General features: G+C 40.5%; 1 protein-coding gene across 4 annotated transcripts in view; it reads left to right on the forward strand.

Moving 5' to 3' along the window:
- The window catches only part of tenm4 (teneurin transmembrane protein 4), an 806,559-nt gene that overhangs the window by 706,762 nt on the left and 83,376 nt on the right, over positions 1 to 16,421 (forward strand). For all 4 annotated transcript variants that reach the window (XM_063053966.1, XM_063053965.1, XM_063053964.1 and 1 more), the window contains 2 exons: positions 12,210 to 12,329; positions 15,111 to 15,372. In XM_063053966.1, coding sequence (XP_062910036.1) covers positions 12,210 to 12,329; positions 15,111 to 15,372 — 382 coding nt within the window. The remainder of the gene's footprint in view (positions 1 to 12,209; positions 12,330 to 15,110; positions 15,373 to 16,421) is intronic.

Genomic DNA, 16,421 nt, shown 5'->3' on the forward strand with positions numbered 1-16,421 from the left:
GATTCTTGACAGATCATTACTAATGTCTTCTAATTTTCTTCAGCCATCTCTATCAGAACCCTGGGGTGTAGTCCATCAGTTACAGGTGACTTAATCTACCTCCAGATCTTTCAGCTTCCCAAGCACTTTCTCCATAGTATTAACAACTACACTTACTTTTATCTCCTAACATGCCCAGGTTTCTGGAATACATCTAGAGCTTTCCACAGTGAAGATCGATGCAAAATACTATGAAGTTTTGCCATTATTTCTTTGTCCCCTATTACTACCTCTCCGGCATCATTTTCTGGCAGTCCAGTATCCACTCTTGCCTTTCTTTTACTCTTTAGAGATCTGAAAATGCTTTTTGTATCCTCTTTTATATTATTAGCTAGCTCACCTTCATATTTCATCTTTTATCTTCTTATGGCTTTCTTAATTACCTTCAGTTAGTTTTTAAAAGCTTCCCAATCCTCTAATTTTGCATTAATTTTTGCTATATTATATGCCCTCTCTTTTGCTTTTATATTGTCTTTGACTCCCTTGTTAGCCCCAGCTGCCTCATTCTTCATTTAGAGTACTTCTTTATCTTTAGGATGTAGCTAACCTGCACATTCTAGATTTTTCCCAGAAACTCCATCTACTGCACTTCTGCCATCAATCCTGCTGTTGTCCCCTACCAATTAACTTTCGCCTGTTCCTCTCTCTTGTCTGTAAGTCCCTTTTCTCCACTGTAATGCAAATACATCTCGCTTTATCTTATCCCTCTGAAACTGCGGGGTGAATTCTATTTTACCTTAAGCTTCCTGTTCAAACCTGGTTCATTACACAACACCCAGTCCTGAATTGCCTTCCCCCTAGTAGGCTCAACCACAAGCTGCTCTAAAAAACCATCTTGTAGGCATTCTACAAATTCTCTCTCTTGGGATCCAGCATCTGCCTGATTTTCCCAATCTACGTACATATTGAAATCCCCCATGACTACCATAACATTGCCCTTTTAGCAGGCCTTTTCTATCCTCAGTTTTAATTTGTATCTCAAATCCTGTCTATTGTTCAGAGACCTGGATTTAACTCCCATCAGGGTCTTTTTACCCTTGCAAATTATTAACCCTACCCACAAGGATTCTCCATCTTCTGAACCTAGGAAACCTATTTTTAAGGATTTGATTTCAATTTTTACTAACAGTGCCACCCCGACCCCGACCCCTTCCCCTACCTGTCAGTCCTTTCAATACAATGTGTATCCTTGGATGTTAAATTCTCAACTATGATCTTCTTTCAGCCATGACGCAGTGATGCCCACCATGTCATACCTTCCTACCTCTAACTGCACTACAAGATCTTCTGCCTTATTTTGCATACTGAGTGCATTCAAATGTAATGCGTTCAGTCCTATTTTCATCACCCTTTTTTGATTTTGCCCCCACGTTACACTTAAATTCATCCTACTGACTGCAATTTTGCCCCAACATCTGCCCGGCCTTCCTCACAGTCTCACTGCCCACTGTATCTACTTGTATACCGACTGCCCCATCCTCAGCTCTATCACTCTGGTTCCTATTCCCCTGTCAAATTAGTTTAAGCCCTTCACAACAGCTCCAGCGAATCTGCCTGCAAGGAGATTGGTCCCCATAGAGTTCAGGTATATCCCATCTTTTGTACAAGTCATACCTGCCCCAGAAGAAATCCCAATGACACACAGATCTGAAGCCCTGACCCCTGCACCAATTCCTCAGTCATGCATTCAGGCACAGGCAACAATCTAGAGATTAGTACCCTGGAGTTTCTGCTTTTCAGCTTTCTACCTAACTCCCTATATTCTTTCTTCAGGACCCACTCTGTATCGTTGGTACCAATATGTTCCATGACTTCCGGCTGCTCACCCTCCCCGTTTAGAATGCTGTGGACCTGATCCTGACCCTGGCACCTGGAAGGCAAGATACCATCCAGGTGTCTCTTTCATGTCCACAGAATCACCTGTTAGCTCCTCTAACTAGGAAATCCCATTTCTCCACTGCACTCCTCTTCCCCACCCCCCACCCCCCCGCCTTCCCCTCTGAGCCATAGAGCCAGACAATGCCAGAGACCCGGTTGCTGCAGCTACCCTTGGCTGGTTGTCCCCTCCCAATAGTATCCAAAGCAGTACACTTAGTATTGAGGGAACAGCCACAGGGATACCCTGCACTGCCAGCCAAATCCCTTTTCCCCTCCTTTCAGTCATCCAGCTATCTGCCTCCTGCATCTTAGGGGTGTCTACCTATCTGTGACTCCTATCTATTACCTCCTCTTTCCCCTCTATGAGCCAAAGGTCATCGAACTGCAGCTGCAATTGCTTTATACAGTCTCTAAGAAGCTGCAGCTGGATGCACCATTTCAAATGTAGTTATCAGAGACTGGAGGTCTCCCAGAGTCCCCACATCTCTCACAAAGAACTGTCCCTGGACAAATTCTCACTGGACTAGCTATGTATGTACAAGAGCCTTTGACTTGAAACACTAACTGTATTCCTCTTTCTACAGATGCTACCTACCAAATGCTTCCAGCATTTTCTGTTTATGCAGTACTGTGCAAAAATCACATACGTTTAGCTTGGGTTCAAAAGACTTTTGCACAGTCCTGTGTTTGTCAATGTGGAGCAGAGAGCTAGCTCGTCAATCTGGTGGGAGCAAAGGATGTTGGGGGTGGTGAGGGTGGAGCACCACGGGAAGGGTGTGGGACAGGTGGCAGAGAAGGAGTACCGGGGTGGGGATGGTGGCGCGACTGCAGACACGCCCAGTCCTGCGGCACCAGGCAAGGTCATTTGATTCCAAACAGTTGGTGTATTGATAAAGATTACAGAATGTCTCTCTGGTGCTTCCCGCTCCCGCCCCTGTCCCTCTCCCTTCTCGTTTTCCCAACCGTGATTTCCCTCTCCCTGCCCCCTTCCTTTTCTTAGTTCACAATAGAAACCCAAATCATCATTCATATATGTCAGGAATTTTTTCTGCAGTAGCAGCAGCAGTACTGTACAAAATTACTAGAGAACCATACAAAGTCTTAGGCACCCTAGCTATATATATATAATGTGTGTGTGTGTGTGTGTGTGTGTGTGTGTGTGTGTGTGTGTGTGTGTGTGTGTGTGAGACTGCACAGTACTGTATGTCCTTTCAAGAGTACATTATTCCATTATTCTTACTAGTTGGGGTTTAACCACACGGAAAGCTTAATTATTGTATCCAATTTTATCTGCCTGTCGCATCAAGCAAAAGTGCCAACATACCTGATCAGTGTTGACTCAGTTAAAAAGGAAGATCCAAGAAATATTTTTTTTTAATTCTTGTCGCTATAATGAACAGCTGGAATACTCTAGTTGGCTTTCAGTGTATTATTGATCCTTTTCCTCCTGGTGGAAGAAATGCAAGTTTTTTCAGATACAACATTCAGCAGTCTATTTGAGGAGTCACACTTCCCTTTTGCTTAATAATTTTAGTCAGAAAATAACATAAATATTTTATGATAAACCTTTCTTTGGTTTATATTAGCATTATGTTCTTTTCACTAAAATCTGCCCAGACAGAAAATAACACGGCCAGTAGTGTCTAATCTTTGTTTATGCCTACCATTGCATGTTGGTATTGACTTGCAACACGACAGAAAAATCTGTATTTACAACCCTGTTGTTTTCTGTGCTGTATAAAAATATCAGCTGACTGTTTCTGCAATCAAGTTAATTCTGTTCAATCCATCCATTTGAATATTAATCCTATTTATAGTCCTGCTTTCAGTATTATCAAGATACAGTATTTAATAATTGACTCAGGGTGAAGCAGATGATTGCTACAAACAAATTTCTGGTCATTCACAGCAATCATCTTGAGTGAGGATGGTGAACCCCTATGGCATCATGCACAAAATCTTGTTGGCAAATGGCATTCAGTGCCAACCCTTCATTCTTTAGATCCCACCCATAATAAAAAAGATACATAATGATTATCATGATAATCTCTGCTCAAGGTTACTATAGTGTGCTAGAGAATTATTTTCAAGATTATTGCCAATTTGGGCACACATTCTCAAAAAAGTTCATACCCCTGATATAAGACCATAAGACATAGGAGCAGTATTAGGCCATTTGGCCTTTTGAGGCTGCTCCACCAATTCATCATAGCTGATTTTTTCTCTCTTTTAACCCTATTCTCCTGCCCTGTCTCCATAACCTTTGATACCCTTACCAAACAAGAACCTGTCAACCTCTGCTTTCAATATACCCAATGACTTGGCCTCCACAGCCATCTGTAGCAATGAATTCCACAGATCAACCCCCCCACCCAGCTAAAGAAAGTTCTCCTCTTCACTGTTCTAAAGGGGACATTGTTCCATTCTGCGGCTGTGCACTCTGGTCCTAGCCCATGTCCACATGTAGTGATATAATTATAAATACAATGAATTGTGAATGACACAGAAACTTGTGCTGATGGCCCAGAAATTGGGGAAAATAAATCCTGAATTCATCCATGTGTTACCCATGCTAATTTTGATGGAGACCGGGGAGGAAGGATATTCCAGTGTCGTACCTATTAAGTTTGAGTAAAATATGCAACAGGCCCAAATCATGCACAAAGAGCAATCCTACCGAAATAATAACCTACTCTGGGTTCGGAACCACCACCCAAAATAATGTAGTCTTTCTCGGATAGGTTTGCCTTTTGAATATAAATTAGTAAATTTGTTTATTATTGTCGCATGTCACATTGTCACTGAGGTAGAGTGATAATTTTTGTTTTGCATGCAACCATTAAGATAGTTCCATTAAAACATTGCATTGAGGCAGTACAAGGGGAAACAAGAACAGAATGCAGAATAAAATGTTACAGTTGCAGAGAAAATGCAGTGCAGGTAGACAATAAAATATAAAAGTGTAGGATATGGTATTACAGCCTAGTATGGGAGCACCAATGCCCTTGACTGGCAGTCCTGCACAAGGTATTGGATTTGGCATCAGGAGTAAAACCCCCTCCCAACCATTGAGCACATCTACATGAAACATTGCTATAGAAAAGCAGCATCTATCATCAAAGAGCCTCCACCACCCATGCCATGCTCTCTTATCACTGCTGCCATCAGATAGAAGGTACAGATGCCTCAGGACTCGCACTCAAGAACAGTTACTACACCTCAACATCAGGCTCTTAAACAAAAGGGGATCACTGCACTTCTTCTGTTTCTGGTGTTCCCACAACCAAAGGTCTCACTTAATGACCCTTTATCACGTTATTTCATACTCATTATTTATTGCAATGTATTTATATTTGCATTTGCACAGTTTATTGTTCATTAATCCTGTTTACAGTTACCGTTCTATACATTTGCTAAGTATGCCCACAAGAAAAAGAATCTCCGGGTTGTACATGGTGACGTGTTTGTACCCTGATAATAAATTTTACTTTGAACTTTGAACTTTGGAGATAGTTACCATGCTTCTCTATCTGTCTATGGGACATGGTGCCTTAAGATACCCAGGACAGGGAGTGCAGTAACACCCCCCCCCCACCACCACCACCACCACCTCCATATTATACAGTACAAATTCTTGAGGATGTATAGAGCAGGGTGGATGAAAGACAATATCTGGACTTTTCAAAGATTTGATAAGGTCCCACATAAGAGGTTAGATGTGCAAAATTAAAGCAAATGTGAGGAGGAAACTAAAAGGCTTCAAGGTGATTTGGACAAGTTGAGTTAGTCAGCAAATACATAGTAATTGCAGTATAATATGAATAAATGTGAAGTTACCCATTTTGGTAGCCAAATAAATTAGGCAGATTATTAATTAACTGCTGATGGATTAGAAAATCTAGATATGCTTGTGTAACAATTTTAAAAATCCAGTTTAATAGAATTAGAGTAGATTTCACTGAAACATACGTAATCTGACAGTGTCCAACAGGCTGGATGCCAGAAGAATATTTCTACTGGCTAACAGTATCTACAACCAGGTCACAGTCTCAACATTTGAGGTAAAACATTTATGACTGAGGTGAAGAGGTATTTGTTTTAAACTTTGGGTGGTTAGATTTTGAGATTTTTTTTACCACAGAAGGTTATGGAGGCCATGTTGTTGAATAAAAGAACCATCAAGTGGTATGGGAAGAGAACAGCAATGTGTCACTGAGACAGAGGTTCAGCTGTCATCTTCAGAATATTCTTGTTGATAGCACAAGAGTATTGATTTTAACTGTACTGCCTCCATTAGTACAGTATATAATGCATTACTTCCACCTCAAGATGTCGTAGCACTAGCATCGCAAAATAAATACATTGAACAAGTGTTCCTTGCACAGAATCAGCCTGATTGGCATTAAATATATTGTGTCGTGTAATACTCTGAATCTGACTCCATCTCTGCCCTTCCAGGGCTCATTATATCCACTCAATGGTCTTTCAGTCATCACTGTAAATATTTGTGGGAATGATGTTCTAATTCACATTGTGCACCCTTTTTTTCCAAATGCAGGATATAACTCTTTGCCATCAACTAAGAAGTCTTCACAGTACTGTACCTGTTCCACATTTTGTGTGATTCCTTTTACGAAAATTTACCATTTCTCTCGTAACTTTGGAGAGGACTCTTTATACCCTATTTCTATGGACTTTTCAAGAGTTAACCTTTGTCTGACACAATAGCCCTTAGCTGGATCTGTGGATTCCACAACTCTACATTATCCAGGGTTCGATGCTGAAAAAATACATGTCAAATCAAATATGTATAACTATGACATTCCTGCCTCAATCAAGTAGTCCGCTGGAGCTCAGTCTTCACACGATGCTATGAGTGAGATATGCTGATACCTTTGGAATTACAATTCAACATGAATCGAAACTTTCAAATTAAGTAGATAGCTTGAAAGGCAAAGAAGCAAACTGGAGTCTGATTTCTGGAATTCTTGTTTAGTAATTGCAGTGCTAAAACTAACTCTTTACTACTGATAGTAATGGAAAGCAATGAATCAGCCTATTAACATTTTGAGTCTAGTGGGCCTCTCTTCTGCTCCTGCCTGCCTGTCATTGATGGGTATAGGCTACAAGTTTTGAACTGGTCACTAAATAAATGAATGCCATAAAGTTGGTTGCATTATGTTAGTGAGGTGATTTTGCGTCAATTTCACTGGGCATTCAGAGAGCAACAAGTTGCAGTTCTGTTAAAAAAAAATCGAAGTTCAACTCTTCTTGTTGAAGTATGCTTGAAGTCAAAAGGAAATGTGATTGTTATATGATTTTGTTATTTTTAATACTGCTGGAGGGAATGCACAAGAAGCGGACTAGGAAAGCAATATTAAAAATACCTGTACTGAGTCAAAATATTAAAAAAAGAATTCCTGAAATGTTGTGAAACAGAGGAATAAAGACTGGAATGGACTGATATGACAAAGAAACAAGTTAACATAGCCAGTTGGGCAATAAAATGCTGAAGTAAACCTTGAACCTTCTGCTGAGTTGACCATTCAGTCATAAAATGAAGCTGTCAAGGAAGGCTTCCCTCAGAGAGAAATGTTGTTTGAGGACTGCTCTCATGTACGGCAACTGTAAAGTGAAAATAAAGAGTATACCATCAAGAGGTGATGGTGACAAGGTAACAAAATAGCAGAAGCACTGAATATATAACTTTCACTGGGACACCAGGTTGCAGATGTTCAAAGCATTAGACCACATCCCGAATACGGTGTACAGTTCAGGTTGCCATCCTACAGGGATGATGTGGTAGCAATAGAGAGACTGCAGAAGTCATTGACATAATGTAGCCTAGAATGGAGGGCTGTAGTTATAAAGAGAGATTGGATAGGCTGGAATTATTCTCACGGGAACGTCGGAGGCTGAGGAGTGACCTTACAAGGTTTATACAATTATGAAGAACACAAATAGGATAGATAGTGAGAATCTTTTTCTCCAGGGTAGGCAAGTCAGAAACTAGAGAGAACAGACTTAAGGTAAGAGGAGAGAATTTTGAAAGTGTTTCACACAGCAGGTGCTTGGTATGTAGAACAAGGATCCGGTAGAGACGGAAACAGTAAAAATGTTCTTTAAAAGGCATTTGGAAAGGTACTTAGATAGGAAAGGCATAAAGTGATATGGACTTGATTCAAGATTCAACACTGTTTAATGTTACTTGTGTCATTTCCAGTAGACGAGTGTAAAGAAAAGGAAAATGAAATAATTTTTACTCTGGATCCAATGTAGCATAAAAAAAACACAATAAATATAAATACATAGCTTATGTACATAGATTAATTGTATGTCCATAAAGTGATGCTAGGTACAAGAGTGTCTGTACAAAGGTGACCCTAGTAGCAGTGGTGGGGGGTGTGGTGGGGTTGGTTAGTGGGTGGAGGTATTGATCAGCCTTATTGCTATGCCTTACCACGTAGGACAGGCTCCCTTCTCGCTGCTGCCATCAGGAAGATGGTACTGGAGTCTCAGGACAAACATTGTCCGGTTTAGGAACATTTATTACCGCTTCACTTGCCCCATCATTGAACTGTTTCCAAGACCAATGGACTCACTTTCAAGTACTTTTCATCTCATGTTCTCGATATTTATTGCTTATTTATTGTTATTTTACCTTTCATATCTGCACTGTTTATTGCCCCTTATACATTGGTTGTCCATCTTGTTGGGTGTAGTCTTTCAATGATTCTGTTGTGTTTCTTGGTTTTACTGAGCATGCCCAGAAGTAAACAAGTCTCAAGGTTGCATATGGTGACATCCATGTACTTCGATAATAAATTTAGTTGGAATTTACTTTGAACATTGCTTCAGCAAAGTAACTGATTTTGAGTCGTATTCCTGATGTGGATACTACATGGCCTCCTCCCTGATGGGAGTGGGACAAACAGACCATGAGCACGGTGAATGGGATCCTTCATGACATTGCTGGTCTATTCTGACGCCTTTCTGTATATATGTCCTTGATGGTGAGTAAGCTGGTGCCAGTGATACGTTGTGCAGTTTTGACTACCCATTGTAATGGGATTAGCGTTGGTAGACATCACGACTGGCATGGCTGATGTAGACAGAAAGGGCCTGCTGTGTGCTGTACAATTGTATGATTCGATTCCTATTCTCTTATGATGTCTCTTGTGAAAGCCAACATAGTGGAAGAAGTCAAAAGGGATATTTGCAGCAAATACAATACAAAGAAAATAAAATGGTGAATTGAAACAGTGGCTACGTCAAGAAACTATGCAGGAGAGAGCCAATACAGTAGCACCTCTACCTAAATGTTCAATAGGAGAAAGGGTGATCCTAGAGAACTGCCAACCAGTCTTCCTTAACGAATCTTCAAAAGGTGATTCCTCAAGATGGAGAGGAGCTACTGGAGCCTGAAGACCCAAACTCAATGTTCTAGAAACAGCTTCTTCCCCTCTGCCATTATATTTTTGAACAGTCCATGAACACCACCTTACTATTCCTCTTTGTACTATTAATCAATTAATTAATTTATTTATTCTTTATTGTAACTTAGTAATTTTTACACTCTACTGCTAAGAAAAAAAGAAAATGGCATGAATCAGTGATAATAAACCTGGTACTGATTCTGATTCAGTCAGAATAATCCTCTCAGTAAAAAAAGGTGGAGTTAATCCAGACAAAGTTATCTTAACATCTGTGGTAAGAAGTACATTGGAATTGTTTTTAAAGAATTAGATAGTAAGGCATACAGAGAAAATAAAAATATAATTTTGGATTTCTAAACAGAAGGTCAATTTTAATCGATCTTGTTGAAGAACAACAGAGGTATTATTCAAGGCAATGCAGTGGGGCAAGAATGCAGCGGTGCAAGAATGCAGCAACGTTCAGCAGGCTTTCAGTAAAACTTCTCAGTCTAACTGAAGGTGTCCTTCAGATATCTTTGCTGAACCCACTATCTATGCATATTTATCTGGAATTGAAGGTATGATATCAAAAATGTGAGGAGCCATACCAAAGCAAAGATAGGATAGGTAGACTTTCAAAATGGATAAGTACATGGCAAACTAATTCTCATGTAGCTATACCTCATTGAGTTCATTTGGTAGGAGGCATGATGTATGCTCTCATACCATTGATGGAAAGGATAAAAGAGTGCAGAAAAGAGATCTAAGAATCCTTCAAAATATTGACGCATATTGGTGAGGTCATAAAAAGTACAAAACACTGAGCTGACATTATGAAGTATGGAATAAAAAGCAGGAAGATAGTCTTGCTTTAATTTAGAATTTTGGTTAAACTACACTTGTTGGTAACATTGTTGGTTTTCATCGTATAAAAACAATATTGACCATGGGAGGAAGAACAGAAAAGATAAACAGCAGAACCATCAGCTGAGCTGTGGTTGAAGCTTAGTATAATGAATGACAATTACAAAAGAAGATATGAAATATAAAATGGGAATGTGAAACAAATGAGTTCGCACCAACCTGGTTGAAAATATCGAAGTGTTAGATTCTCATTTGTTGAAATACTGAGTGATGTGACATAAGGGTGATTAGGAGAGAGTGGTAAACGCTTGCCTTGGCCACCTTGTAAATGAATAGGAAAAGAACAATGATATTCCCCTCCTGCAACATTTATATCTCAATTTTTCAGAGTAATAACTTGGTTATGTTGTAAATTGGTTATAACCTTTGTCCATCATTATAAACATAGATCTTTCAAATGTTCTTTTCATCCTGTACTGACACTTCTTGCTTGGTTTCACAATTGGATAGAATGCAAAAAGCTGTCTCGGCAATCTCGGCAGTGATTGACAAGGCTCACAAGCTCGCTTTTATTTTTTTCTTTTATTGACACCACCATATTTTAGACAAAAGTGGCAATGGAAGTATTAACAATATGGAACTGTTAACACCTTCAATGCAAAAGGCATTTATTGAGAAGATCCAAGTTTCTGCTGAAAATAAATTGCTACTTAGGTGAATAATACAACCTTGCAAGATCTAATAAGCTGGAAGTCGTACGTTTCAAATAGATGCTGTTTTCCAGTTGATACAAGATAACAAACCAGTACTAAATTTGCTCATAAAACAGTATGAGTTATTTGAAGATCTTTGTCTTGTATTATTAACAGGCTCCAGGACAGCTTCTTCCACCAGGCTATCAGACTAATGAACTCATGCTGATTTGAGTGTACTCTATATTACACTGACTGTTCTATTTATTGTAAATTATTATAAATTACTATGCTTGCACATGGTACATTTAGATGGAGACATAACATAAAGATTTTTACCCCTCATGTATGTGAAGGATGTAAGAAATAGAGTCAATTCAATTCAATTCATTATCAGGAAAATATTTATCAGTATTTTAGTAATATTTTTGCTGAAGTCCATCCATGTCTTATGCAGTGATGGGAGAACATCCTCTGTAAATAAAAAGTGTCATTGTTTTGTCTGTATTGTCAGCTGATATTAATACAGTGAATGCACATTTGGATATACTTATCTTCTGATATGTGTAAAGAATACGTCTGTACTAATGCACTTTATTATCTGTGGCATCTAAGTGTTACAGAAACACATTAAATTATTTATTTAGAGGAGAATGCATAAAAGGCAGCAGTAAATGCATTTCTTCCTCTTCTTGGGCCCTTAGCTCCCATTGATGAACTCCCGTCTCCATGGTATGGTCCGAGTTCATCAATGTTTCTGTAATCCATTGTATCCCTGTACAAGGGATGAACCTATACAGCAGTAAATGTATTTGCAAAACATTTAAAGGTTTATCCCTGAGTTTCCTCTCAAGTATTCAACATAATTCTAGTTAGGACAAATTAAGGCATCCGTTAGTCTTGCGAGACCATGGAGACCTGGAAAGTCTTCACTTCACAGAGCAAGGCTGTATGGAAGACCAGCAGTTGCCCATGCTGCAAGTCTCCCCTCTCCATGACACTGATGTTGTCCAAGGAAAGGGCAAGAGCCGATACAGCTTGGCACCAGTGTCGTTGCAGAGCACTGTGTGGTTAAGTGCCTTGCTCAAGGACACAACGCGCTGCCTCGGCTGGGGCTCAAACTCACGACCTTCAGGTCGCTAGTTGAGTGCCTTAACCACTTGGCCACATGCCCATGACAGTTAGGACAAATACGGACAGGACAACTTGAAGGATGTCTGTTTTCTTCAAGATCAGAATGCTTATAAACCATAACTGTTTAATAATACATATAAGAAATTGTTGGTATTTAATTTCAATGTGTTATTTGTGATGCTTACAGCCATACATGTGTGATACGAGGCCAAGTAGAAACAGCAGATGGCACCCCCTTGGTTGGTGTTAATATCAGCTTTGTCAACAATCCCCACTATGGTTACACCATCAGCCGGCAGGATGGCAGGTATGGAGCCTATTTTTTGTCAAAGATCAGAATGTTATGACAAAACATGCAGTGTGTCATGTGAGCTTATATTCCGTGCCCCCCCCGCCCCCAGCAACTAAAGGTGCAAGATGAAAGATCATGAGGAACTGAAGTTAGTGATAAGTGCAGTTTCCCATCTCCTTTAGATGCTCTGCATGTCAGTTCAAGATGATTTGATGCTACCCATAACGAGTACTGTGCTCATCCTGTTGTCAATACCACCCAAATCCCCAGGTAGGAAGTGAAAGACTGAGACGATTAAAAGACTGACTGTTACCGAGGTGGTCACATTCAGAGTGCAAGCTTCAGAGAATAGATGGATGACCACCAGCAGAAGTTATGGGAGTGGGCAGCCAGTGCAGGGTTCCACGGCAGCCATTCACCTCAGCAACAAGTACTGGATGCTGCGTGGGTGGGCGAGGGGAATGAACTATCAGGGCAGTGGCCAGGCCAGTTGCACTGTTTCCGGTTCTGAGGCTCAGCAGGGAAGGGTAACTTCAGGCACTGTAGTGGTGATAGGAGACTCGATAGTTCGGGTAACACACAGGAGATTACATAGCTGCAAAATGATGCCAGGGTGGGGTGTTCCCTCGCAGATGCTAGGGTCCGGGATGTCTCAGAGCGGCGACAGAAGATTCTCAAGAGGGAGGGTGAGCTGCCAGAGGTCACGGTGCACATTGGCACCAATGGCATAGGTAGAAAAGGAGAAGAGGTTCAACGCAGTGAGTATAGAGAGGGAAGAAGCCGAAAAGCAGCACCTCTATGGTAGTAATCTCTGGATTAGGCCCAGTGTCATGCTCTGGATTAGGCCCAGTGTCATGTGCTAAGCAGAGCAGAAATAGGGTGATTATACAGATGAATGAGTGTCTGAGGAAGTAGTGCAGGGGGCTGGATTTCAGATTCCTGGATCATTGGAATCTCTTCTGAGGAAGGTATCACCTGTACGAAAAGGAAGGGCTGCACATGAACCCAAGGGAGACCAATATCCTTGCAGGCAAGTTTGTTGGGACTAAATTGGTTGGAGGAAGGGAACCAGACTGATAGGGCTGAAGATGAGGTAATTGGTGTACAAGTAAATGCCAAGGGCCCTGCGTACACAGTGCTCCTGTTAAATGTCTTGGATGGGTGAAAAAGAGATCCCAATGTTCCTCTCAGTAGTCTTCAAAATTCTTTGTAGGTCTTGCAGTCAGATGTCATACCAGATGGTAATTCAGGTAGTCAGGACACTCTTAATGATATCCTTGTAAAGATTGGTTAGATTGGTGGAGGGAGAGGGATGGGAGGAGCATTCACTCATCTCAAGTGGAAGTGGAGGTGCAGTGCCTTCGTGACTGAAGAAGGGGTGTTGAGGAACTAGGTGAGATTGTACGTTATGTGCACTCCCAGAAACTTGGTTCTCCTAATTCTCTCTACACAATGCCATTTATGTGCAGGAAGCAGTAGCTAACCTGCACCCTCCTAAAGTCCACAGTCATCTCTTTAGTCTTGTCCACACTGAGACTCAAGTTATTGTGCTCGCGTCGTTCTACAAGACACTCTACCTCCTCTCTGTACACTGTCTCTTCTTCATTGTTAATGAGGCCAACCACTGTTGGGCTATTGAGGACTCAAAGGTCATTGCCAAAGATGCAGCAGTCCCTTTGCTCACATTCAATAACAACCTGGGGTACATCTGGGGCCTTATCCATTCTAATGTTTGTCAAAAGTTCCAGCTCATTCTCTTTCTTAATGTCAACATGTTCAAGCATAATAGACAGTTCTGTGATGTCCTCACATTTGTCAAGGTCCCCTTCACTGGTGAATACTGAAGCAAAATATTCATTAAGGACTTGCCCTGCTTCCTCCAGCTCCAGACACATGTTTCTCATTCTCTCACAAAGAAAGCAAGGAAAATTACAGAGAAAATACTGGAAATTCTAAGCAGTTCAGACGGTATCAGTGGAGAAAGAAACAAAGTGAACCTTTCATCAGATCTGATATAAATCAGAATTCACTGTAGAGACAGGGTGAGATGGAGAAAACAAAGAGGAAGTCTGCAATAGTGTGAGACCGAGTGATTGACAGCAAACATAATGCTGGCTGAGAGGGGCTGGTGAAACTGATGAAAGAAAGCAGCTGACTGCACTTCAGTCAACAGCTAAGATATTTTGATAAACAAAGAAAGTTCATGAAAATTAAAATGAGATTTCAAACTGTGTGTGATATATTCACATCTAATATATATAATATACTCGAGCTGTGGTGAGCATGGATGACTGGACTTTTAAATTCAGTATGATATTTTGAGACAAACCTTTGAAAGATAAATGTTTCAGTAATTTTTTCTGAGTGCAGTCTCTGCTTTTGTTGTGATTCACTACAAAATGGGTTTGTTTTGCCAATGGATCAGCTTAATACAAGTGTGTGACTATTAATCCATTTGAGATGTCTGCCTCTTGATCAACAAGCTTGACCTTTACCTGATGCATCCTTTCCGAGGTTTAAGCTGTCAAGAAGCTGGCAGATGCTGTTGTGGTTAATTTTCCAACTTTGCAATCCTGGCAGGCCCCTCACCTGCCAGCAATATGGATCAGAAATTTATGCAATAGTTTCAGTCCATTTAAACTGATGGTTAGACAATTGTTCACATGGTGTCTACTGCATTGGTAATCCTGGCCTGATGGCAGAACAAAGTTGGAAAATTACACCTGTCGTGTTGTTTTATATAAAGTAGACCTTCTTTTGAAAACAAAATGTCTTGTTCTGTCCTCCAAATACTAGCTTTGATTTGATGACTAATGGAGGGGTTTCGGTCACGATACACTTTGAGCGCTCTCCATTCATCACTCAGGAGCATACTCTCTGGCTGCCATGGGACCGCTTCTTTGTCATGGACACTGTCATTATGAAGCATGAAGAGAATGAGATCCCCAGCTGTGACCTCAGCAATTTTGCTCGCCCCAATCCAATCGTCTCACCTGCGCCATTGACGGCATTTGCAGGGGCCTGCCCAGAGAAAGGCCCCATCGTTCCTGAAATACAGGTACTGTACCATTTACTTCTCTATTCAGACTTAATGCTAATATGGAAATGTGCAGTGAAGAAGTATTGTGTGATTGTTAATATAGTCATTTTGAAAATATTCCCAACCAAATTATAAAATATAAGGGTAATGACTGAGTGATGATGGTGCAAATCATTGCCTCTCCATAGCAGATCAGAAGTACAACAGTCAGATGTTGATTTCATGTGATATTCCTTACATGATGCATTGTTTAAATCATTAATACAATGAACTATGATCATAGAAAATAGAAATAAACACGAAGTTCTCTTTGACTATGTAGATGAAATTAAAGTATAGAACTCAGGGGGATTCAATGATAGAGTGGGACGTTATTTATTTATTCCAACATGAAACATGGGTGTCACTGGCAGAATCAGTGTTTATTGTTCATCCCAAATCACCCTTGTGGAAGTATCGATGACCTATTTTCTGGAAGTCTTGCAGTTCATGAATCAAAAGTGCATCCACTTTGCTTTAGGCATTGGGCAAAAGAATTTCAGTGTAGTCGCAGTGAGGAATGGCAGTATATATCCAAGTCCAGATACTTTGGGGATAACATGGAAGTGATGGGGATCCTATGCACTTGCTACTTTTGTTCTACGCTGTCAAAGTCATACCATGCAGGAAGGCTGAATGACTGTTGGGTATCTTGTTGATACAAACACTACAGGCCTTTGACACCAGTTGTGGAGGAGATAAATCGCTAAAGTTATGGATGTCAAAAAGGATCTAGAGCATATATTATGAATAAACTCTTCTCAGGCTTCCAGCCAGGTACCAGGTAGAGATTATAACCGATGTTCCAATGACAGACTCCACCATCTTCATCAGGGTGATGCCTGATGGAGATGGCAGAGTTTGTCATCGAAACATCGGTTATAACCGATACCTGAATCTGGCTGGAAAACCCGATAAGAGTTTATTCATTATGAAAGTCAATCACTCACACTATTTGAAAGCTTCACCCATTTAGAGAATCAAAAGCACAAGTTTTAGTTCTCCTCGTTCTAGGCTCGTTAATGTTG

This window comes from Mobula hypostoma, chromosome 7 (assembly GCF_963921235.1).
Source record: "Mobula hypostoma chromosome 7, sMobHyp1.1, whole genome shotgun sequence".
In the NCBI taxonomy this organism is placed as follows: Eukaryota; Metazoa; Chordata; class Chondrichthyes; order Myliobatiformes; family Myliobatidae; genus Mobula; species Mobula hypostoma.